The sequence below is a fragment of the Meles meles genome, chromosome 7, assembly GCF_922984935.1.
Source record: "Meles meles chromosome 7, mMelMel3.1 paternal haplotype, whole genome shotgun sequence".
Classification (NCBI taxonomy): domain Eukaryota; kingdom Metazoa; phylum Chordata; class Mammalia; order Carnivora; family Mustelidae; genus Meles; species Meles meles.
The window spans coordinates 140,053,935-140,077,001 of NC_060072.1; the positions used below are offsets into that span (position 1 = coordinate 140,053,935).

Genomic DNA, 23,067 nt, shown 5'->3' on the forward strand with positions numbered 1-23,067 from the left:
TCCCTGCCTCAGCCCTCGAGGGTCAGGCTCCGGAAACGTGTGCGGGGGCCGTGCTGGTGCCCCCTGGAACCTCGATCGTGGGGCTCTGCGGGAATGATTGGCAGGCTGGCGGGCGCCGGGTGGGGGGCGCGGGGGGCGTGTGGGGAGGGTCTGTGGGGGACGGTGCGCAGGGGAACCTGATTGTCGGTGAAGGGGGCGGAGGGAAGGGGCCGGGGTCTGCCAGGTCCTGGGGGAGGGGAGCCCCGCTGCCTCCCCCTCCCCCGCGGAGCAAGCTCTGGTCCCCGGGAGACGTGTCTCCCTTGCAAGTTTCACTTGCGTCCTGCGGAGTCCAAGTGGGCAGGACCGAGGCAAACTTCGTTCTTTTAAATTACTGCCTTCGAGCCGCGGAACTTTGTTTCGACTACGCTGGAGGAGGATGGGGTGAATGAGGGATCTGGAGAGCCTGGAAATCTGTGCGCCTTTGCGAAGTTTGCAAAGTAGTTTAGAGCTAACAGCCGCGTGATGGTGCGGCAGATCGAACTCGCGGGTGTTTTAATGCCAGGAAATTCGAGGAGTCCGTGAATCCACGATTCTGTAAATTGAAAGACATTTCTATAAATTGGATATTAAGCTCTTTCCGTCCCCCCCCCCCCCCCTTTCTCCCGCATTTTAAATCCACAGTTGCTGTTTAGTGAGTAGACTTGAACAGGAGTGAAATGAGTCCCTTCTGGGACTGGGAGGGATGTTTGAATTGGGGGCAGTACCCAGTCATGGGGAATGATGTGACACAATTGGGGGGGGAAAAGTGGGGACACGTTCCTAAATATTTTGCTTGCTGGAAGAAAGCGATTTTAATCCTGTATTAATCCATTTGTTAATGGAATTAAGTCTCTGGGATACATACTTAATATTTTGTAGCTCAGAAAAGTTGCACAGTAACTTCAGAGATCATCATGGCCAGTCCCCTCACACGTTGAATCTCTGGGAAGTTCTATCAGAGGGAAGTCAGGGTACTTTTTTCTGTTGTGAAGTCATTTGAATAAGAATTAAGCTAGCCAGCATCAAAGGAACAGTGGCTTATTTGCTTTTCTCACTCTCAGACCCTAAAATTAAAAATATTTCCGAGTTTGCCGTTTTTGATAATAAAGCTTGGAAGCATAGTTTAGTTTATGTTTTTACTTAAAATGAATATTGACCCTATATTGTAGTCCACCTAGGCAATTGAGATATGTCAACATATAAAAGAAAATATGCTAATAAAACTATAAATTTTTCAAAGAAAGCAGGTATCCTGAGTTAACTGACATTCTTTTGCTGATTATATAAAAAATTAGTGAGTCGTCCCAAAGGTATTTGAAGGAGCACCTTTTGCCAAGCATTAAGAATTTGGGCCCTGAGTCTTGGTGTTTGTGCCTACTTACTGTTTTGAGCTAGCCTGTCAGACTCCCCGGTGTACTTGTTTCTGAAAAGGATAGTCCATTATCAGTTTTAACATTGTTTTGATGTGGAATGTCTCCTAGTGAGGACAACTGCCTGCTGGTTCAAACAAGCCAGTAAGTGCAAGTGTTAGCCATCTGTTCATTGACTGGTCATCCCTAGCGTTTTGGGGGAACCAGGACAACTTCCTGGCAGGGCAGATTCAGTCTGGGCCTCCAGTGAGTGCCAAGCGGGGTTTGTATTGTCAGTCTTGGTCACTGTGTGCCCATCTATCTCGAATTCCTGTTCTGTGTTGTAGCCTGTGACGGTGGTTGAAAAAGAAGCCAGTAAATTAGTTAGTGGCCAACTGAAAACAAAATTATTTTGGTTAAAATGGGCGAGGCGTGTTAAGACAGTCTGAAGCTGGCAGAAGTCTTTGCCACAACATTAAAAGTTTGGGAATTGGGCGCCTGGGTGGCTCAGTTGGTTAAGTGTCTGCCTTCAGCTCAGGTCATGATCCCAGGGCCCTGGAATCGAGTCCCACATCAGGCTCCCTGCTCCATGGGGAGTCTGCTCCCTCAGACCTTCTCCCCTTTCATGCTCTCTCTCACTGTCTCTCTCTCAAAATAAATAAATAAAATCTTAAAAAAAAAAAGTTTGGGAATTGCTACTGCAGTTAGAGAGAAAGAGGCAGGTTATGTGTGCAATTTAACTTTAACCATTTTTGGTTTGTTTTAGTGCAGTGGTATTGTTATCAACAATATTCTAACCACTTATTACCAGAATGTTACTGTTTGTCCCTTCAGGGTGATTTTTGAAAGGCATATTCCATTTAGATACAATTCACTTGTATTTAGAATCTTTTTCCCCCCATTAAAAAGTATCTCACTTTTTACAGTGGAAGTCAATAAAAAGGAATATGAATTTGAAAGAAATCTGTCTTCTACCAAATTTCCTTATAGTACATGGGTGTCACAGCGTGGGAATTAGAGTTGCAAACACTTGGATTCTCGACTTCTATGCCATTTCCATGTAAATAGCTTAATTTTTCAGGTAAATAACTTAATTTTTAAGGGCTTGTTTCTGTGTAAAATCGGGGGGAATCATAAATTCGGATTTGTTCATTCAGCAAGGATTTCTCCAGTGCCTGCTGTGTCCCTCACGAACTCCTTGTTTTCAACCACAGGGGGATGAGTCCCTTGAAGTAAAGCACAGGGAGCTGTAAAACCTGTGACTCAGGAACCTGGCCTGACTTGGGGGTGCTTTGGCAAGCCTTCCTGAGGGCATGACTCGGAAGAGCTGAAGGATACGGAGGAGTTCATAGGTGAAAAGGGGAGGGGAGTGGGTGGGACACGGAGGATAAGAGAAGAGCTCCAACACAGTGCCTGAAGAGACTGTCAGTGGAGGTTAGATAAGGATGCTTGTGTGTAAGTTAGCTCCCCACCCAGCTTGGCAGCAACCACTGTTCCTCGTGTAGAGAAGGCTCTTGGCATCATACTCCAGCCATCTGAACGAAGGGCTCAGTCTTGTTGCACAGCCATTATGGAAAGGGAGTCCGCCTAGTTAACTCTAGCCACAGTAGACCAGCAAATGAGGCTCTGTATGCTTCGGTGTCTAGTTTTTTAAACTCTGGCACCATCCGCTTGTGAGTTTCTGTATCTGAAAGACGGAAATTAAATGTTGAATAAGATTCTTTGATTTCTTTACAGAGATACTATATGATAGGAATATAGCATTTTGATTTAAATTTGCTAGCATTGTTTCTTTGGAAGAGCTTAGGCTACCTTACTTAAAATATCTACTTCTCCCAAAATGATGGTACTAATCCATTCTAAAATAAAATATATTTATTAAGTGACAGGTAGTTTCATTTGCCTATAGGAAGATCAGGAGTGACTAGAGCTTCATATCTTCTTTGCTCTCGTGTTTTTGGCACTAAATCGATGTTTAGTTGTTCTCTGATAGAGGTACCTGTTGTACCTGTGTCTTGCTGACATTTGGGGGTGTTGTAAAAAGTTGCAATTGTATCCTGGAATTTTCCTCTCACTAAATTAACAGGTGAATTAAAAAATATTAGAGTACTATTTTTCATGAAATAAGTGAAAGAACATTGTTTTTAAGTTTCTTAATATATTAATTTCAGTAATTTTATATAGATCAGTAGTGGTGAATTAATATTTTATTATGGAATTAAGGCAGTATTTATAAGCTAGTTGGCTCCCCGGGGTTTTTGTTCCCCTTTCTTTTTATTTGGTTTGGACATTTAATGCTTGTTAGCATATCTGTGGTCAGATCAGAAAAGAGAAGGTGAAGTAAGATTTTGAGAAGTCAGTCACAGTGGGAAGAAATTGAATAGATGTGGTTAAAATTTGTAAGAGTTAGGTATATGTACATTGGCCAGGTAGTTCTGTGTCTTTTGCTTATGACTTATAAAAATGAATTGGCATACAATAACTGTTGACATTAATGTTTAAAAGTTTTAAAAAATCTATTTGTCTTTCCTGTTTTTCGTGTTTCTTTTTTCTCATTTTCGCTTTACTTTTGGTTTGAGAGGAGAGTGTATGGGTACAAGTTGGGGGTGGGGGCTGAGAGAGAGGGACAGAAAGAATCCCAAGCAGGTTCCACAGTCACTGTGGAACAGATGTGGGGCTCAGTCTCATGACTCAGATCGTGACCTGAGCCGAAATCAAGAGTCAGACACTTACCTGACTGAGCCACTCAGGCGGCTCTAGATTGTCTTTTTAAAAATGATTATTTCATTTACCTCTTTTTTCTTAGCTTGGGATTTTGTATTCCTTTGCTGTTCCTTAAGTGTTTGCCTAAGAAATTCTAGTATGTTTTCTCAGCTTATCAGAGTGTAGTATTAATTGAGACTTCCCCTCTTTTTTCCAGAGAACAAACCATTTTAAAACATTTAAGTTAATTTTCTTTCTTCTTTCTTTTAACTTATTTCATTGTTACTATGTTTTAAAATGCATATGTATTTTAAACCCCAAAGATGTATTTTTTACCCTGTCATTATTGTTAGGCTTACTTCATTTTCTTTTCCTTCTTTCTTTAGTGTTACCGACCTTCCAATTGAAATAATTTTCCTTCTGCCTGAAGAATACCCTTTAGTGTTTTCTTTAAAGTAGGTATTGTATTGACAAATTTTCAAACTTTTTATTTGAGAATGTTTTAATTTCACCTGCATTCTTGAGAGATACATTTTGCTAGGTATAGAATTCTAGACTAGTGGGGCGCCTGGGTGGCTCAGTGGGTTAAGCCTCTGCCTTCAGCTCAGATCATAATCTCAGGGTCCTGGGATGAAGCCCTGCATGGGGCTCTCTGCTCAGCAGGGAGCCTGCTGCCCCCCACCCCACCCCCGCCTGCCCCTCTACCTACTTGTGATCTCTGTCTGTCAAATAAATAAATAAAATTCTTAAAAAAAAAAAAAAGAATTCTAGACTAGAGATACATACATACATGTAGTTACGTATTAGTCCTTTGGAGAAGAGATTATTCTCTAATATTTGGCCTTGTTTCTATTGACAGGTCAGTTATAGTTTATCACTTCTTTATTGGTAATATGTTTCTTTCTCAGGCTATTTTTGAGATTTTCTTTTTGTCTTTGGATTTCAAATAATCTTGTCTTGCTTGGGGTGTGTACCTTTCGGGTGCATCTGGATGTCTTTCATCAGTTTTGGGTGGTTCTCGGCTATCTCTACAAATACTGCTTCTTCCCCATTCTCTTGCTTACTCTTCCTGGGACTTCAGCTCCGTGGTGTCAGAGCTCACCGAACTCCTCTGTGCATTTCACTTGTCTTCTGTATTTTCCACTTTTCTGTTTCTTTTCTGTAATGGATATTTTCTTGTGGTCTCTCTTCCATTTACTAAGTTAGTCTTTACCTCAGTCTAAGCTGCTCTAAATGTTATTCTCCGGGTTCTTAATTTTGGTTAATTGTATTTTGCAGAATTTTGTAGAATTTCAGTTTGGTTCCTTTTAAAAATATGCCATGCCGCTTTCATAATTTCTAATTCACTTTTCAAAATTTTCTAGCTTTGCACATATCTCTTTGAACAGAGTAAGCTATCCCATAAGTTTTTTCTGTGATCTTTTATTTCTTGAGGGTCTTATCTCCCTATGTGCCTACTTATCTTTGATTGCATACTGTTTATTCTATTTGAAGAGATATTTCCAGAAGTAATTACAGATTTAGGTAAAGATTTTTCTGTTGCTTTTGCCTGGCACTTGGGATTACCTTTATTCAAACTGAGGTCTTTTTGTGTCTATGGAAGGACTGGTTGAGTTTACTTCTGTGTTATCTCTTCTGGGATTCAGCTTTTTGGGGTCTTATTCCAAAGCAGGGGATGGCTCCCTTGGTGGATCTTATACTCTGACATTAGTCTTCCTTCTAGTTTTTTGATTAGGCAAACATTTCCAGGAGCAAAGAAACCCCAGGTGCCACGCTCCTCTCTATTCTCTTGGACTGTGCCTGGTAATTCCTTATTACCACGTCAGTTCTTTGATTACCATCCTACCCCACTTTTTTTTTTTTTTAAGGTTTTATTTATTTATTTATTTGACAGACAGAAAGAGCACAGAGGGAGGCAGAGCAGCAGGCAGGGGGAGAGGGAGAAGCAGGCTTCCCGCTGTGCAGAGAGCCCTTCATGGGGCTCAGTCCCAGGACCCGGAGATCATGACCTGAGCTGAAGGCAGTTACTTAACCGACTGAGCCACCCAGGTGTCCCCCACTCCACTTTTTAAATTACGGTATCATATACATATTATAATGTGCACTAATCTTAAATGTATACCCCAAAGAATTTTTACGAATGTAATGAAATGTATGATCGTACCCAGTTGCTCAGTATATAGAACATTTTTGCCACCGCAGAAGGCCCTGTCATACTCCTTCCCCATTCATAGCGCCTTCCTTCCCTGCCTCAGGTGAAAATTACTCCGTTTCCTATCACCATAGACGAGTTGTGCATTTTTTGGTTTTCTTGTCAAATAGTATCACACAGTACGTTCTATTCTCTTGTGTCTGACCTAGCTTCTATCATTCAGCATTGTATAGTATCAGTGAAATTTAGCTATGTTGTTGCACATAGCAGTAGTATTTTTTTGTTGCCCTGCACTTGTTCTAGTTACTGTAGCACCTAAAAAATTGCCTCAAAACTCAGTGATGTAAGCAGAGACAACATTTATGTTCTGCCCAACGCTGTAATTTGGGCCATGCTTGTCTTAGCTTCTTTTGGTTTCAAGTTGGGCTGCTCGAAGGCTGGGCCTAATGGTATTTAAAGGTTTGCTCACATGTCTGCTGGTTGATGACACAACACCTCAGTGTGGCCCGAGTGTGCTCACAGCTCCGTGGTGGCAGCGTTCCAAGGGCCCGTCCTGCACCCGCGTGCAGTGGGGAGAGGGGTGGAGGGCCCATGAGCCAGACGGACGCTAGATTGCCTCTTGTAACTTGGCTTTGAAGCTTACTGCAGTTCTCCTTCCATGGCGGTCTATCCTTTGAGGCAGTTAGGAGCCTGCCTAGGTTTAAAAGAGAGGTGAAGCCGACTGTCCCTCTTGATGGCAAGAGTTGAGATTCTGGAAGAGCATGTGAGACCAGGAACACTGTAGTCACCATTAGTGGAAAATATAGTGTGCCATGGGAGTAGCCTCATATGCAAATCTGTCACAGTTTATCCGTTCTGCTCTCAATAGGCATTTCCATTATTTCCAGTTTGGGGCCATTACAATAAGGCAGTTGTGAGTACTCTTGTCTGTGTATTTTGTTGGATTTGTGCACTTCCTTCTTTTGGAGGTATCCTTGGGTATGGCACTGTTGAGTAATGAGTAGATATAATTTAGCTTCAGTAGTTATTATCAGTTTTTCAAAGTGGTTAAACCATTTAATATCCTCTGATATTTTTAAGAATTAAAAAAAATATATATTTGTCTAGGTTTTTTTTTTTTTAAAGATTTTATTTATTGATTTGTCAGAGAGAGGGAGCACAAGCGGGGGGAGCAGCAGGCAGAGGGAGAAGCAGGCTTCCTGCTGAGCAGGAGCCCGATAGGGAACTTGATCCCAGGATGCTGGGATCATGACCTGAGCCAAAGGCAGACACTTAACGGACTGAGCCACGCAGGTGTCCCTTTGTCTAGCTTTTTAGTTCGTCTTTAAAGCAAGAGGATTGGTATGTAAATATGGTCTAGCTTTGTTGGAAATGTAGGTCCCTTATCTTATCTTTTGCTTTCCCAGCCAAATGCTTAATTATTAGAAAATGGGGACTAGGTAGAATAGTCTGATTGTGAAGTAACAGTAGCAGTAATTTTTAAAGAAGCACTTTAGAATATATATTCAAATTAGTGCTATTTATAGCTAGCATTAGCGGGCCATCTGCATTAATTGCTGAAGAGAAATTTCTGAAATTTCTTTTTACAGTTTGCTTTCTGGAGCTATTGAGCCCTCCCCTAAATTTATATCACATTTTGTTTTTGATCCAATGCTATATCATGAGTTCGAATTCTAAACTCATTCACCAGACTTGCTTGGGAAATATTTTTCAATTGCACAAAATTTTTCCTACAAAATTGATAATCTGCCATCACAAAGGATTGCCAGAAAAATACCATCCAGGTTCTTCCCTCAAACTCAGGGTTACTTTTGACTACTTCACTATTAATAGTCATTTTAACTTTTTTCCAGGTGTCATTTGAATCTTTGAATCTGATTTGCTTGCTCGCTCTTTCTTTCTTTCTTTCAACCAACATTTTAGACCAGTTTGTTTCAGCTCATACCTGGTTTTCTGCAATAATTTACTGATTGATCCTACTAATAATAATGTTTAGGAAGTTAGAATTCTCCTCGTTATTCATTGAATCAAGATTAGTTTTTAGGTCATAAATCTTACAGTGCTAGAAAGAGAACTTGGGGCTCCTGGGTGGCTCAGTGGTATAAGCCTCTGCCTTCAGCTCAGGTCATGATCTCAGGGTCCTGGGATGGAGCCCTGCATTGGGCTCTCTGCTCAGCAGGGAGCCTGCTTGCCCCTTGCTCTCTGCCCGCCTCTCTGCCTATATGTGATCTCTCTGTCTGTTAAATAAATAAATAAGTCTTTAAATTAAAAAAAAAAAGAATGAGAACTTAAAAATCATTTCAATTTGGGGTGCCTGGGTGGCTTAGGTGGTTAAGCATCTCTTAATTTTGGCTTGGGTCATGATACTGAGTTGTGAGATAGAGCCCTGTGTCCTGTTGCCTGCTCAGTGTGGAGTCCGCTTGAGTTTCTTTCCTCCCTCTTATCCCCCCACCCCCGTCCCCGCCCCCTGCTACCCTTCCCCACACTTGGTGTGCTCTCTCAAATAAGTAAATAAAAAGAGATTTTATTCACTTATTTGAGAGAGAGAGAGAGCATGAGCAGGGGGAGGGGCAGAGAGAGAAGCAGACTCCCTGCGGAGGGGAGGACCCCATGTGGAGCTCCATCCCTGAACTCTGGGATCATGACCTGAGCCAAAGGCAGATGCTTAACTGACGCCACCCAGGCGCCCCTACATAAATGAAATCTTAAAAAATATCATTTCAACTTATTTACTTAATAATACCTGAATAAAGCAGAGTCAGTAGTAGTATATAAAAAATATTTAGTTTACCAAATCATTCTTTCATGCATAATCCCTTGACAGTCTTGAGTGGTAGGTGGGTTAGAGATTTTAACTCTCATTTCACAGATGAAGACAGTCTCAGAGCAATGAAGTGACTTGATCTAAAGTCCTAGAGCTGGTTAATGGCAGAGCTGTGCCTCTTGCATCCAGGACTTCTTATATGTTGAGTGATTTTTCTTGCAAGGCTCACAATCTATTGAATTCCAGTTTTATTGACCACATGAATTTTCCTCTCTTCAGCTTTCAGTATTTACATTTTATGGCCCATAAAGTTACTCATTTTCAGCACAGGGTCTTTGCATGACCTGAAGCTCTTCACTCCAGTTTCCCTCACAGTACTTTTGTCCTGGTTATGTTTTGTTAGTGGCAAGATGGCTGGAACCGGGTTTGTCTTGATTTTTTTTTTTTTATCTCAAGTCCCTTGAGAAATTTTTGCATGTTGTCTAGCTGAATAAGTATTTATTGAATGGACGGATGCATTCTTGTATTTAGAATCTAACTGGAGATAGTTTGGAATTTTTAGCTGACTTTTTTTAAAATGGTGCCAGGCCTCTGAAAATCAGATATATTGTATCCTTCATTTTAGCTTTTATCTGTGGAGCTCAGGCATTATGTGCCGTTTGGATAGTATGTATCAACTGCATTAAGCAAATACAACGTGAACAAATATAAGCTTCCTTTGAAAGATTCTCAGTCTGTAACTATAAGGAAGTTTGGGAAAGGACCTTGTTTTTCTAAATACCTAGAAATTGACCTGTTTACCAGTGTATAGCTACTAGAATTTGATAAGTCCTTTTGGAAACCTAACTGGAATTCTACCTGCAGAAGGGGAAATTAAACCTCATTCTTATCTGATGCTTCATTAACATACACGTGTAAACAAACCAAGGAAATCAAATGATTTCACATTTTGCCTATCTCATTCTCGATCTTATTAGCAGGAAATATGTTGTTGATTTAGTGACTAGCATAAACAAACCTCCTTTCACTCTAGTGATAATGGAAGATTTGCTTTACTTCTCTTGAGCTGGGAAAGTATTTAAAGCTGTTCAAATTTAGCTTTGTGTTTCAGGGGATATAAATTGTAGAAAGAACACTTTTTATAGAATGACCAAGAATTGGCCAAGTACAGTGGGGAGACTTTCTGCGTCAGTAAATGAGGAGTTTAATACTAACCGAAGTTCTTTCTTTATCCGAGTGAGAAGGCATTACCTGGGAATTTTGCCTCGACATACATTTGAGCTAATGAACTGTGAATCGGAATTAAGAAAGAAAGGTAGTGGAATTACTGTGTTGTAAGTGCCACAGGCACAGGATCTTTGTTCTGCTCTTGGCTGTGTCTCCAGAGCCTAGAACACTGCCTGGCTCATAATAGCTGCTCAGTAAATATTTATTGAAGGAATAGTAAGTTTATGTATTATTTATGTGTTTTAAATTTTAAAACCTAACATAAATCATTTAAGGTTTATAGGGCTCTGGGAAATAAATTTAAATTGGTTGAGGCATCATTTCTGATAATTCTTGCTGTGACAAAGTTGCATAAAGTACAATGCTGAGCACTCATTCACTCCCTGTCATTTAAAAATGGATATGTGAAAAAAAAATAAAAATGGTTACATGCAAGTCCATTATTTTATAATATTATGTATATTGTTATTATATATTATATTTATATATAAATTAACAGTGGTTCATTTAGTCCATCCCTTATTATTGGACATTTAAGCTGTTTGTAATTTTTTTTTTTTTTTTTTTTTTTTTTTGCTGTTACAATAATGGCTCAGTGAAGGAAATTTTCTTAAGCTCTTTCTTGGGATGGCAGTTCAACACATAGCAATGTTGCAAAACAAGATCTAGGAATTTCTACTAGAAAATGAACTTGGATTGTACAACTCTGAGGGTGAGATCAGAAGCTTTAGTGATCAGACAGCTGAGTTCAGCCAGCACAAATAGTAACAATTCTTTTCTGCTTTTACATGTGGATAATGCATAATCATCAGTCTTTGCCCAGGAAAGCTCTCTTGCAATTAGTACTGGAGCTGCCTACCACTTGGTATTGTCTTTAGCTTTTAGAGAATGAATGAGTCACTACAACTCTTTCTGCCTCTTAATTATAGTTTAAAGATCATAAATGCATTTAACTCCTTTATATAGGTGAGTACACATGTTATGTGACCTTTTTTCTTCCTTTCTTTGAGAGAGAGAGAGAATGAGCAGGGGAGGGGCAGAGGCAGAGAGAGGAGGGCTCCCCGCTGAGCAGGGCTTGATCCCAGGACCCTGGTCATGACCTGAGCTGAAGGCAGGCACTTAATGGATTGAGCCACCCAGGTGCCCCATGTTGTGTTACTTTTATTTATAATCATTTCACTTACGAATTTTATTGGAAATTTTTTGCTTTTTTATATGGAAATATAAAATATTATGTTTATACAAAAAACTATGTGTAAGGTGTGTTACGTAATGGTGTCTGTACTATCTGCTCCTTCAGCTTAAGTGATAGGAGAACATGATCAGTACCCTCTAGGATCACATCTCTGCTTCTCCTCTATCCTACTATTTGTCCTGAGGAAACCAGCAGCTTTAACATTCAGGTCTAACATTCTCTTGCTTTTCCATTAAAGTATATATCTGTATGTCCCTAAACAACTTATTGTTAATTTTATGTATTTTGGAAATTCATGTAAATGGTATCACCATGTGTGTATGTGTTCATAAATTTAGTGAGTAAAGTTTTCTAGTAAAACTAAAACTCACAAATTTAATTTACATTTAAAGCTAATGTTCTTATTCTCTGTATTAGTCATCTTTTGCAGTAATAATGCTCTGTAACAAACCACTGCAAAATTCCAGTAGTGTAAAATGACACACTTTTTTTTTTTTTTTAGCTCATGGGTTTGGCAGTCTCTGGTAGGTGTGGCTGAGTTTGTCTGTAAGCTGTGGGTTGGGTTTGGTTATGTGCTAGGTGTCTACTCATTCTGGGGTGCATGGTCGGAGAGCAAGAGAACTCAGACAAGCACAGTGCTCTTAGAATCTCCACTTAGGATTGGTGCAATGTCAGTCCAACATGTCGTATGGTCAGACCCCCAAATCCATGAGGTAGGGAGTATATGCCCCTCCTGAGAAAGCCACAGCAAGAGCGGTGGGGGAAGGAAGACATAGGAACAAAAGTCAGTGTCTGCTATATCTTCCTCCTGAATAACAGCATAAAAACTTGGGATATTTCCATTCTTTTTACCTCCCTTCTAGATTACATGCTGTTGGTCTGTACTTTAACTCCCCGCCCCCTTTTTTTTTCTTTTTTGGTAACTTCTAATTTAGAAATCATACCTCTAATATTTGTTTGCATTTAGTCATGTTTACAGTTCTTTTCTCACCATCCTTTCTTGTATTTCACTCCTCTTTGGCATCATTTTCCTACTTTGTGACTATAGTTTTGGAAGCATCCTTACTGAGGATCTGTTTACTGTATATTCCCTCGGTTGGTATTTGAAATTTTCATTGTTTTGTCATTTTTCTTGAAAAGATAGTTTAGCTGAGTATATAATTATAGTTAACATTTCTTCCTCTTAGAACTTTGAAGATACTATTCTAGTGTCTTCTGGCTCCTGTTGCAGTTAATAAATCAGGTATAAGTCTTTTGCTTTGTAAGAAATCTGTCTTTTGTTTCTGGTTGCTTTTAAGAACTCTTTGTATTTGATGTTTCACAGTTTCACAATGATATCTCTCAGGGTCAGTTTCCATTTTATTTATACTTTCTGGAATTTGCTGAACTTGAGTCTGTACATTAGTATCTTTCATCAATTCAGGAAAATTCTTAGCTGTTCTCTTTTTGCAGATTATTACTCCCTCATTCTTAATGTTCTCTTTCTAAAACTCCACTTAGATATACATATTAGATGTTTTAATTTATTTTTCATGTCCCTTAATCTTCCTTTATGTTTTTTATCTTTGTTGGATTTTGGGTAATTTTAGATCTGTCTTCCGGTTTAGGGGCATCTGGCAGGCTTAGTTGGGAGACCATGTGACTCTTGATCCGTGGATTGTGAATTTGAGCCCTGTGTTGGGTATAGAGATTCCAACAAAAATAAATAAACTTAAAAAAAAAGTTATCAGATCTATCATCTAGTTCATTAATTCTCTGTTTAGCAGAACCTACTTTGCTGAACTTGTCTATTGAGGTTTAATTTTAGTTATCCTGTTGTTCACCGGATTCTTTTCCTAATCTGTTGCCTTCTTTTTTTGCTCGTATTTTCCATTTCCTATTGAATTTTGAAACATTACTGTCCTTTCCTTTTTAACTATTTGTGATTACTTATTTTTCTTGAATCTCGCTTATGCCTATTTTTAAAAGTTTGAGCTAATTTTTACTGTAACTGTATCTGTGGAAATGCTTGTGAGACCTGGCTTAAGAGTGCTTTCTCCCAGAAAGAATTTGTGGTTGAGGACACTATTAAACCAGGGTGACTTGATTTCTAGGCTTGAGACTTTTATAACATGCAAGTGTATGGATTTGAACTTGAAGCCTGTGTGAAGTTTGATTTTGGTTACAGATCTACAGTGAATTGTCCCTTCCCTTTCCCCAAATACAAATAAGCGTAGACTTAGGAGAAAATTCTCCTCAGCCTTCCTTTGGGGCAGATTTTTTTTTTTTCATAGTTTATTCTTTTTATTGAAGATGTAGTTCTTCAGGGGCCAGGCTTTATATGCTTAACTGTAGTCTGACTTCCCATGTTATACAGTGTGAAGCTTTGACTTTGTCCCATGCATGACTGTCAACACAGAAAGCCCTTCAGCATTGTCCAATAGAATTTTCTGTGATAATGGAAATGTTACTCATCTCTGCTAATACAGCAACCAGTAGCCACATTAGAAATCCTGCAGTATGACAAAGGAATGGAATTTTAAATTTTACATGGTGTTAATGAATTTAAATTTAAAAAGTTACGTGTGGCTAGTGGCTACAGTATTGGACAGTATAGCTTGATTATGGGAGATTGTCAAATGCCTCTATGGCCCTTGTTGGCAACCTTGCCTACTGACCATTCTCTTTTGTGCTCCTATTCTTTTTTTTTTTTTTTTTTTTTGGTTTCTAAGGATTTCTCTTAGTTGCTTATGAGCTTTGTTATGCACTTAAAAGAGTAAACCTTGTATTTTATAAAATGTGTTTGATGTCATGTCGCAAGAGGGTTGGTTCCCAGTCCATTTGGACACAAGAATCTCGGACACAAATACCTGACAACGGTATTTTTATTTGGAGAGGTACTTATCTTGAATGATAAAAATTGGAAAGTTCACAGTAGAGTAGTGGAAGTTCTTCAAATGGAAACTGACCATGAAGTTAAAAATTGTGAGGAAGAATTAAATAAATACTTCCTTGCTGTCCTTATTCTACCAAAAATTTAAAGATGCTGCAGGATAAAAGTGGGGCTGTGGCTAAAGTTTTTAAAGTCTTATGTATTATCTTTACCTCTCGGTGTGAGTAAGTATTTTACTTATACAAGAGGACTTGGATGAAGTGGTATATATATTTAATTTGGAATTATTTTGCAGATGGACGTAAGAAACCAAATGAACTTGAGAGATTGTAGGGAGTGGTGGTGGCTAAGGGATAAGAAAAGACTGTGACATTCATTCAGTGCTGAAAGTATTTGTTTCACTTCTGGCTCTAACAGGGCCTGTATTAGGTATTTAATTGGGGGATTTTTAAAAATTCGAAATAATGAGTCCTAGCTATTTCTCAGGTAGACAGTCCAATACTTTAGAACTGTGTGGTTGGTTTTGATATTTATTAATAAAAAATGCCTAGATTTTTTTTAAGTGTTTTTTAAAATTTATTTGTTAGAGAGAGAGAGAGATGGAACTTGCATGCACAGGCAGAGAAGCAGGTTCCCTGCTTAGCAGAGAGCCCGATGTGGGACTGATCCTAGGACTCTAGGATCATGACCTGAGCCAAAGGCAGACGCTTTAACTGACTGAGCTACCCAGGCATCTCTAAAAAACACCTAGGTTCTTTGTAATAAATTTCTGTTATTTTAGGATTTGCTTTGTGCTTTTGGAGCCATAGGTACATTTGATTTTTTTTTTTACTTGTATTTTTTTTATTGTGGTAAAATATACATAAGATTTAACATTTTAACCTTTTTGAAGTGCCCAGTTCAGTGGTATTAAGCACATTTACATTGATATACAACCATCACTATCCATTTCCAGAACATTTCCAAACTGAAATTCTGTCCCCATTAAACACCAACTCCCATTTTCCTCACCCCCAGCTTCTGGCAGCCACCATTGTACTTTCTGTCCCTGAATTTGACTTTTTGAGGTGCCTCATATAAGTGGAATAATAGGATGTTCGTCTTACATATGAATAGCTTATTTCACTTAGCATAATTGTTCTCAAGATTAAATTGGATTTTCTAAAATTATAATTTGTGATGAGAGTGAAAGAATGGAGTCCATCAGCTTGTAGTGGACATTGACATTCTTGTGTATTTATTCCAGTAGGAGAAGTTAGTAAACAATACAATAAGTTCCTGTTAGTTTGGTCTCCTAAAAGAATATTATTAGAAACAATAGAATGTGATACCATATGTTGTGGTTCATAATTCTGCTCAATTTAAGTTTTAACATAATTAACATAGGGACTGCTGAGCTAGTTCTAGAATAGATTATCTGGTGTTATAAAAAGCGGAAGTCCTTTCAGATCCTTTGGGAGGTTTTAACTGTCTAAAAGCATCAGAAATTATTTTTAGGTCATGTAGTGCCTACAATAAAGAAAAGGATTTGGTGGAGTTTGCTTTACTTTTAAGTAGACCCTGAGTTCCCTGTCAGGATGGGTTGGGTATCCTTTGTCTGGCTCGCCATTCATGTCTGTCAAGTTTTGTCAGAAAAGTTAGAGGAGTCACTTGAAAGAACCAGGATTAGCTTAGCATGATTATAAATTCTCATGCTGAGAATGAACAGCTTGGCACAAGTTCCTAGAAAATGAGTTTAAAGGCCAGATTTTATGGAAATACACCAATATACCTTTTATGCGAAGCTGTGGAATTAAGACAAATTACATTTTTTTTCTCCCTCTTGGATGGTGTGAAAAACAAAGTTAAATTTTGTTTTTCTTTTTTGTATGTCCAGTGGGAGGGGTTAGCATTTAGAGAAGGAGAAAGAGAATGCGCACATTTTATGCCATGTTCTTCTGAACTGCCTTGTTGCTTAAAGAGTCCCAGACTACCTGCTTTGAGAGTAGATACGAAGACCTGCATTTCAAAGCTGTGATTAGGGTAAAGAATCTTGAACCAGTGTATTCAGTTATAAGTAATTTCCAAGTATGTTTCTAAATAAGAACTACTCCATGACATTGGGCAGTAATTCCAATGCGTGCATTGTTGCAGATTTGTAAAGTATATTCATCACTTTAGATGGTAAGGTTATCAATGCACTGTTTATGAGTTTTATTATCCCGGCATTTTTGAAGTTACTAATTTCAGTGCTAAGAAAATTCTTGATATCTTAGGAACTTCAAGTCTTGAGTACATATTTGTTCAGCATTTTATGATTATGGGTAGGAGGGGCGCACTATTTAGTGCAGAGTGCTCTGATTTGCCCTTTAGGAATTTTAAATTTAAGATCGAAAACTTCAATATAAACAGGAAAAAAAGTCCCCAACTAAAGAGAGTAGACTCTTAGCGAGGAAGGGAACTCCTGGATCATCTACCAACGTTAATCTCCTTTGTGTATCTGTGACGTGGGATTGCCTTCCCATGTCCCATCATTCAGCATTCTCCGGGGGTCAGCATGTCTGACCTCATAGTGCCCTGGGAGGGAAAACAGGTCTGATGGACTCCGTGAAGCGCCATCAAGAGAGTGTATTTATAGTGAAAAGCTTACATCCTGTATTCTAAAACTAACATGTAGATTATATGTTGTTTTAGATTTTCCATACAACTTCTCATTTCCTTTGGGATAAGTGGGTTATCTGGAAATGAAAATCATAGTATTTACTGCATAGATAAAGAAGAAAGCGTGTGGGGTGGGGGTCAGGTGATTACGCAGCAGCGCCACGATTATATGCTATTGCTAATTACAGTCTGCGAGTCATGCTGCGCATACAGATTTTCATTTTGTACATTTGTATTTCTCGTGTATGTTACATGACACGCGTAAAGAAGTATATAGATGGGACAAGCATTATTTCTTCAAAAAATGTTACCCAAACTTTAATCTATTTCAGAATCAAAGGTCCTTAGTACTATGCTGTTTTCTTAATCGATTTAGAAGATAATCGTCACTTCTTGTAGTTGCAAAAAGTAGTTTATCAGTTGGTGAAGAAAGCTGTACATGAGGAAGCACAGTGCAAATTTTGTACCGAATTTTAATTTATCTGTGGAATCTTATTATTAGATCTGGGGAAGCACTTGTCATCAATGGATACGTTGAAATACAGCATTAGTCTTTATGCCTCGTTTCTTTAATATGTTAATGAAGTAGGGAAGGTATAGTTCGGATTTATACTAATACAGGGTGATGCTTTATCTTACCTTGAAGTGAGAAGAACCAAATATGAAAAAAAAAAGAAAAAAAAAAGAACCAAATATGAAATGTTTTATGTAGTATTTTTGACATGTATTTTAAGAATACTTAAAGAAAATCCCTTGAAAGGAAACGTGCCCCACATAGTTGCTTAGATGTAATAGCCTTGTGTGGTGAGAGAATTTTTCTATTTTGCTGCTGTTTCCAGTTTTTTGAAACAATGAAACCATATTTTATAATGAGGAAAACGCTCACTATTAGAGAAGGCTTATAGGAATAACTTTGGCCATTTTATTTTGATAGTTAATGTGAATTACTTATGTGTAATCAAAATAAATCTAGCAGCTGTGATGTGCTATATCTACCCTAGATGGAGTGCGTCCTTTCTAGGACTCACTTATCTGGGAAAGGGGGAAGGAATAAGATTTTAGTAAGTGAAGACCAAGGACATCTGTTAATAAGTTTCTGTGTGATAATTACTTTATACACACTATTTGCTTTCGAGATAACGTCTTACCAAGGAAAAGATGAATGTTAAAGATTGATTGGTCATTTTTTTAATATTTAGATGACACCAGAGGGTTCTTTTAGAAATAGAAAATTGTCGAAATGATCATTTTCATTTCCTTTTAGAAGATTTTCTTTTAAATGCTGAACTTTAGAAAAGATGATTTCTTTCTCTTTGTCTTCTGACCAGGACATGTATTCTTCTGAGAAGCTTTGGGCAGCAGATTCTGGTGTACTCTCCAATCGGGTCAGCCTACGGGGACATTTCCAGTCATGAGTAAGTGTCCATCTTTGTTTAATTTCAGGGGCCTCAGGAGCATTTGTGGAGTACTCAAAGAGAAGAAAAGGTTTGTTATGGGACAGACTGGAATTATGTCACTTCAACAGAGATTGGATAATCTGGTTCAGCCCAGTTGTGCACCTGTCTCTATTAGAACAAGGAGATCTGTTCTGATGTTTCATTTATTCGGAGAAGTTAGATGTGCTGAGGAAATCTGTGTCGTTAGTTTCTTGGCTGATTTAGTTCTGTTCCCCAAAATATTCTGTTGACTAGTCATTGGAAAGGGACTTGTTAGAAATATGAAGAGGGAAACAGACTCATAAATATAGAGGACAAGCTAGTGGTTGCCAGAGGAGAAGTGGGTGGGGGAAAAAAAAAGAAATATGAAGAGGGAAAATTTAAATTTAAATTGACCTAATTAGCAGAGGTTTAATTGTGTGAAGCTTAATCATTGGATAACATGGGTCAGTATTATATTTAAGCAAAAAAAAAAAAAAAAAGATGTCTTTGATAATGTCTTTGGTGGAATGAGAACCAAGTATATCCTAAAAGACTTCGCAAATTTGTTACAGATTTTATGTTCTCAGTTGTAGGGGGATTGTACCATATGTAATATTTTCTGCCATTCCAATCCACTTCTTCCATGAAGAGGAGAGCTGGATTTTACTCTTTTGTATTAACTGTTTACTTTTAGAGAGTGAGGAAGGAATAAAGATTTTTACCCTAACTGTGATCATATAATAGTTTTGATGTACTTTTTAAAAAAAGTACAGAGTTTTTGGTTGCGAGAACTTCAGAATAGAGTGAGCATTTACTACTGGGGAATATAATGTCGGAGAGTTCAAAAATTTTCACATGTAATTCATAATGATTATATTTATCTAAATACAGATATTCTTAACATCGATTGAAATAATTAGGCTGTTTTTGATAAATGAAAATGAGGCTGTTGTTACTGTGAAATATTTGAGTGTTTTCTGCTAAGAATAATATTGCAAGAAGTGAGCTCTGATTTTTGAGACTTTTCAGTGGGCTACTTTGTCAGTAGTGTGCTTTGAATAAACCAGGATAGTTGTGACATGAGTTCAAATCCAGATTAGAGGAGAAGCAGCTTTTGTTATTTCCACTGCATTCATGCGAAATTTTGTCAGAACATTTGTCTACCAAAGAGTGCCAGCTCATAGTAAAGGTGGAAATAGGAGTTTATGAAGACTAAGAAATGTCAGGCATTTTAACTTAAAAATGCTTAATGCATTTTGGGAAATTTTCATTTTACTTTGTAATCCTAGTGTTCGGTTAGCATCACCATTACAGAGTTCTTTGAGGCCAGGTACACTCTGTTTTTCATTTTTGAATCTCAGAATCTAACAGTGTGCTGTACACCACTGTCCCTAAAAATTCAGAGCCCTGTGTGGACAAAGGCAGAGGTGAGGGATAGCTCGTTAGGTGACTAATAATAAACTATCCGAACCTTGTGCAAGTTTTTACTTGTAAACACAATGGCTGTATTTCATTTGTAAGATTTTTATCTTTTTTATATCCATTAGTTCTTTTCTCGTTTCTGCTTGTTTTTATTTAAAAAAATTTGGTTCTTTTATTAGTCTTTTATCTCTGTGGATCTTTATGTGCTTATTTTGAAGTCTTTTTCAGATCACTTGATTATTTTTTGTTTTGTCTCCAGTGAATTTATATTGTGGTTGTTGATGCTGTTGGAGTTTTCATCATGTTCTGCAATTTTGCAGGCTCATTCTGATGAAAATTCTTTCTCTCTCTCCTACGTCTTTGTCTTTTTGTGATTTTCCTGCTGGTCTGGGAGCTTTGCAGTTGTCTCTGCCTGCCTTTGGAGTTCCCAGATCAGAATCAGGTCTTGTGTTAGTGGATCAGAGCACCAGCCCCGTGGTGATGCTGGTGATATCACAGATTCTCTCACCGAGTCAGCTGGCATTAGGTCAGCAGCTTCCCCAGCGGTGGCTTCAGCACACTTAGCAAAAAAGCCTTCTTCAGTCCAGTTTCATAATCCAGGATGACTGCCATCCCGCCCCTGGCTTTAGGCAAGGAGCCTGGCTACTGACCCTGCTTCACACGCAACTCCTTTTATGTACAGTTACCCCATGGGATTTACGTCCTGCTGCCTTTTCCTGCTTTGGGGACTCACAGTTGGTGTTCCTGTTAGATTTCTGATTGAGAGATGTTGGACATGTTTAGGGGCATAGGTGGGTCATTTTAGTGACTTGTTTTTTATGTTTTATCTGGTTACTTCTCTGTTTGTTGTGAAGACAGGAGAGTCATAAAGGATGAACATGTCATTGGAAGTTTATGACCATAGAGTTCAAACTTCTTACTTTGCACTGAAGACTAAAAACCCCAGTCAGTTTCTGCTTAGTTCCCTAGCTCCTAGGGTTCCTCTTTGTTATCTTTGCGTCACGTTTCCTTGCTAGTCGAGCCCCATCATGCTTCCTCCCTGTAGCACCCTGCTTGCCTCACTCTAGTTCCTGTCCTACTCTTCAAAATCACATGGTTGTTCATTCTTATTTTCATGTAATGTAAGATTCTTGAGGCCAAAGATTTTTGTTACTAACGTGAAACACTTTTCCTGGCACTTAATAGGTGCTCAATAAATAACGCATGGCTTTGGTGTTCCTAAGTTACATCCTTTAGTACGCGGTAGCTATTCCATGTGTTACTGCATTAGGTGAAATTTAAGCTGATCCCATATGACGGGAGATTGAGGGCTGGGATGAGGGGAGAGAGAGAGAGAGAGAGAGAGAGAGAGTGTGTGTGTGCGCGCGTGCGCGCTTGTGTGTGTGGAGTGTGGCCTAGGATGGAGTGTTGTGAGGAAGTGGGACAGTGTGAGAAAGGCATGAAGGCATGACTGTGCGTGGTTGAGCATTTGGGAGCATAGCGATGAGGAATGACACAGAGACAGGGAGAGAGAAAGCTGGAGGAAGTGCAGTCAGGGTCTGGGGCAGGGACGTTCCAGAAGTTCACACTTCACCCTGCAGGGCTTAAGGAGCTGTTGAAGGATTTCAGTGAGGGGAGCAACTGAAGATTTCGTTATGGAAAAATTACTCTGACAAATAGACATTTTTGTTAGATATAAGTTAAAAAGATTGGTTATAGGCCGTATTTGCCTTCTAGCTTTTTTCTTAGTTTTCAGCCCATTTTTTAGGCTTTCTTTGAAGTAGGCTGTGAGTTTCTTATTCTTGCCAGTGTCATGGCTTTCTCTACTGACAGAAGTCATTCTTGAGCAGACCACTGTGACCATAGGTTAGGGAGTGTTACAGTGTCTGTGTTAAGATATAGTTTTTAGGGGGTTGTAAGTTTTCAAAAAGGTGGAAACTGAATATACCAGAGTTTCGGTTTTTGAAAAAAAAAAATACTGAAGAATCATAGTACAGGTTAAAAAGTAGGAAGATACATCTTTGAAGTCTAGATAGGATTTCCAAACCTGCATCTGGGTGAGAATGATGGGTAACTAAAGTTTTTTTTTTTTTTTTTTCTTCAGTATTTCTTTAGAGATTAAAAGAGAGGTTGATACTTGTTATGTCCAGGTGGGTTTTTCTCAGAAGCATTTCCTAGCCCTTTCCGTGTCATGAACTGCATGGTGGAAATTGTCCTACATGCGGTAAGCTGAGGGAGCTGTGTGGGGCTCCGAGGCAATGGGCTCTGCTCCCTCAGACCAGGCTGCTGCTTGTGCCCAACTGTCCTGTAAGTGACAGGGATCCCTTCTCTGCACACCTGGGCACCCTGGGCACACCTGGGCACACCGAGGCACCCTGGTTGGGATGCCCCAGCTAAACCCTAGAGAACTGCTTAAATGTTTTAAAATGTTTTTCAGCTTTTTCTCTAGATTTTTATATATTCTGCCCTATTCTGAGGCTAGATATTTATCTGGTGGAAAAATGTATTATGTGGTGTGCTATGAGCTGTGCATTTCATTGTGGATTGTTGACTATTACAATCCACAAAAAGCCTTTTGATTTTTAGTGCTTAAATTGTTTTTGTTTTTCTGTATTTGCATATGTTGCAATATTAAACACTTGTCAAGGTTTTTTTTTTTTTTCAAAATTTTGTTTTATCCGGTGGTGCCCTAGATGAAGTATTTATCTGAAAGTTGTTATATTTAAACTGGGCTATAATTTGAAATGGACCTCTTAGATCTTTAATGGAGATTGTAACAATAGGAGTTGTTACACAGCGTTGCACAACAGTTTCCAGATGATTATTTTGGTGGAACGGGTTAAAAACAAGCCAAAAAAGCACCAAAAGCCAAAAACGATTATTTAGGGTACTATTTAATTTTATTTTAACATCTTTTAACTTGAAAAAATAAAGTTTATGTGCTCTACTATTTGTAAATTTTATCTTATATATTGTGTTTCATTTTCTTCAGGAAACTTTGGCTCTTAAGTAATAATGACATATTTTCTAAGAGCGGACTTCTGTGTCAAGTCTCTTCTGACTTGGCAATCCAGGAGCTGCTCTGGCACTGGAGTGTTTGATCCGCCCTTTGGCCTAAATAGAGGAGTGAGTTTTTTGAGGTCACTTCTGAATATGAAACATTTCTCATTTAAGTGAGGAAAAAGTAATGGCAGTGAATAATCTGGGGTGTAATCTATTTGTGGCTTTCTAATAGAGTAGGAACAAATACCTTCATTCTGCGGAGCAGTGCACTGAATGTTCATGCTGAAGTGAGAACAATTCAATATTTGTTAGAACAGATAATGTT

The 23,067-nt window shown here is 38.6% G+C and overlaps 1 protein-coding gene across 1 annotated transcript in view; it reads left to right on the forward strand.

Annotated features, from left to right (window-relative positions):
- The window catches only part of USP6NL (USP6 N-terminal like), a 178,304-nt gene that overhangs the window by 360 nt on the left and 154,877 nt on the right, over positions 1–23,067 (forward strand). The window contains exon 2 of the mRNA XM_046011723.1: positions 18,249–18,335. Coding sequence (XP_045867679.1) covers positions 18,332–18,335 — 4 coding nt within the window. The 5' untranslated portion in view covers positions 18,249–18,331. The remainder of the gene's footprint in view (positions 1–18,248; positions 18,336–23,067) is intronic.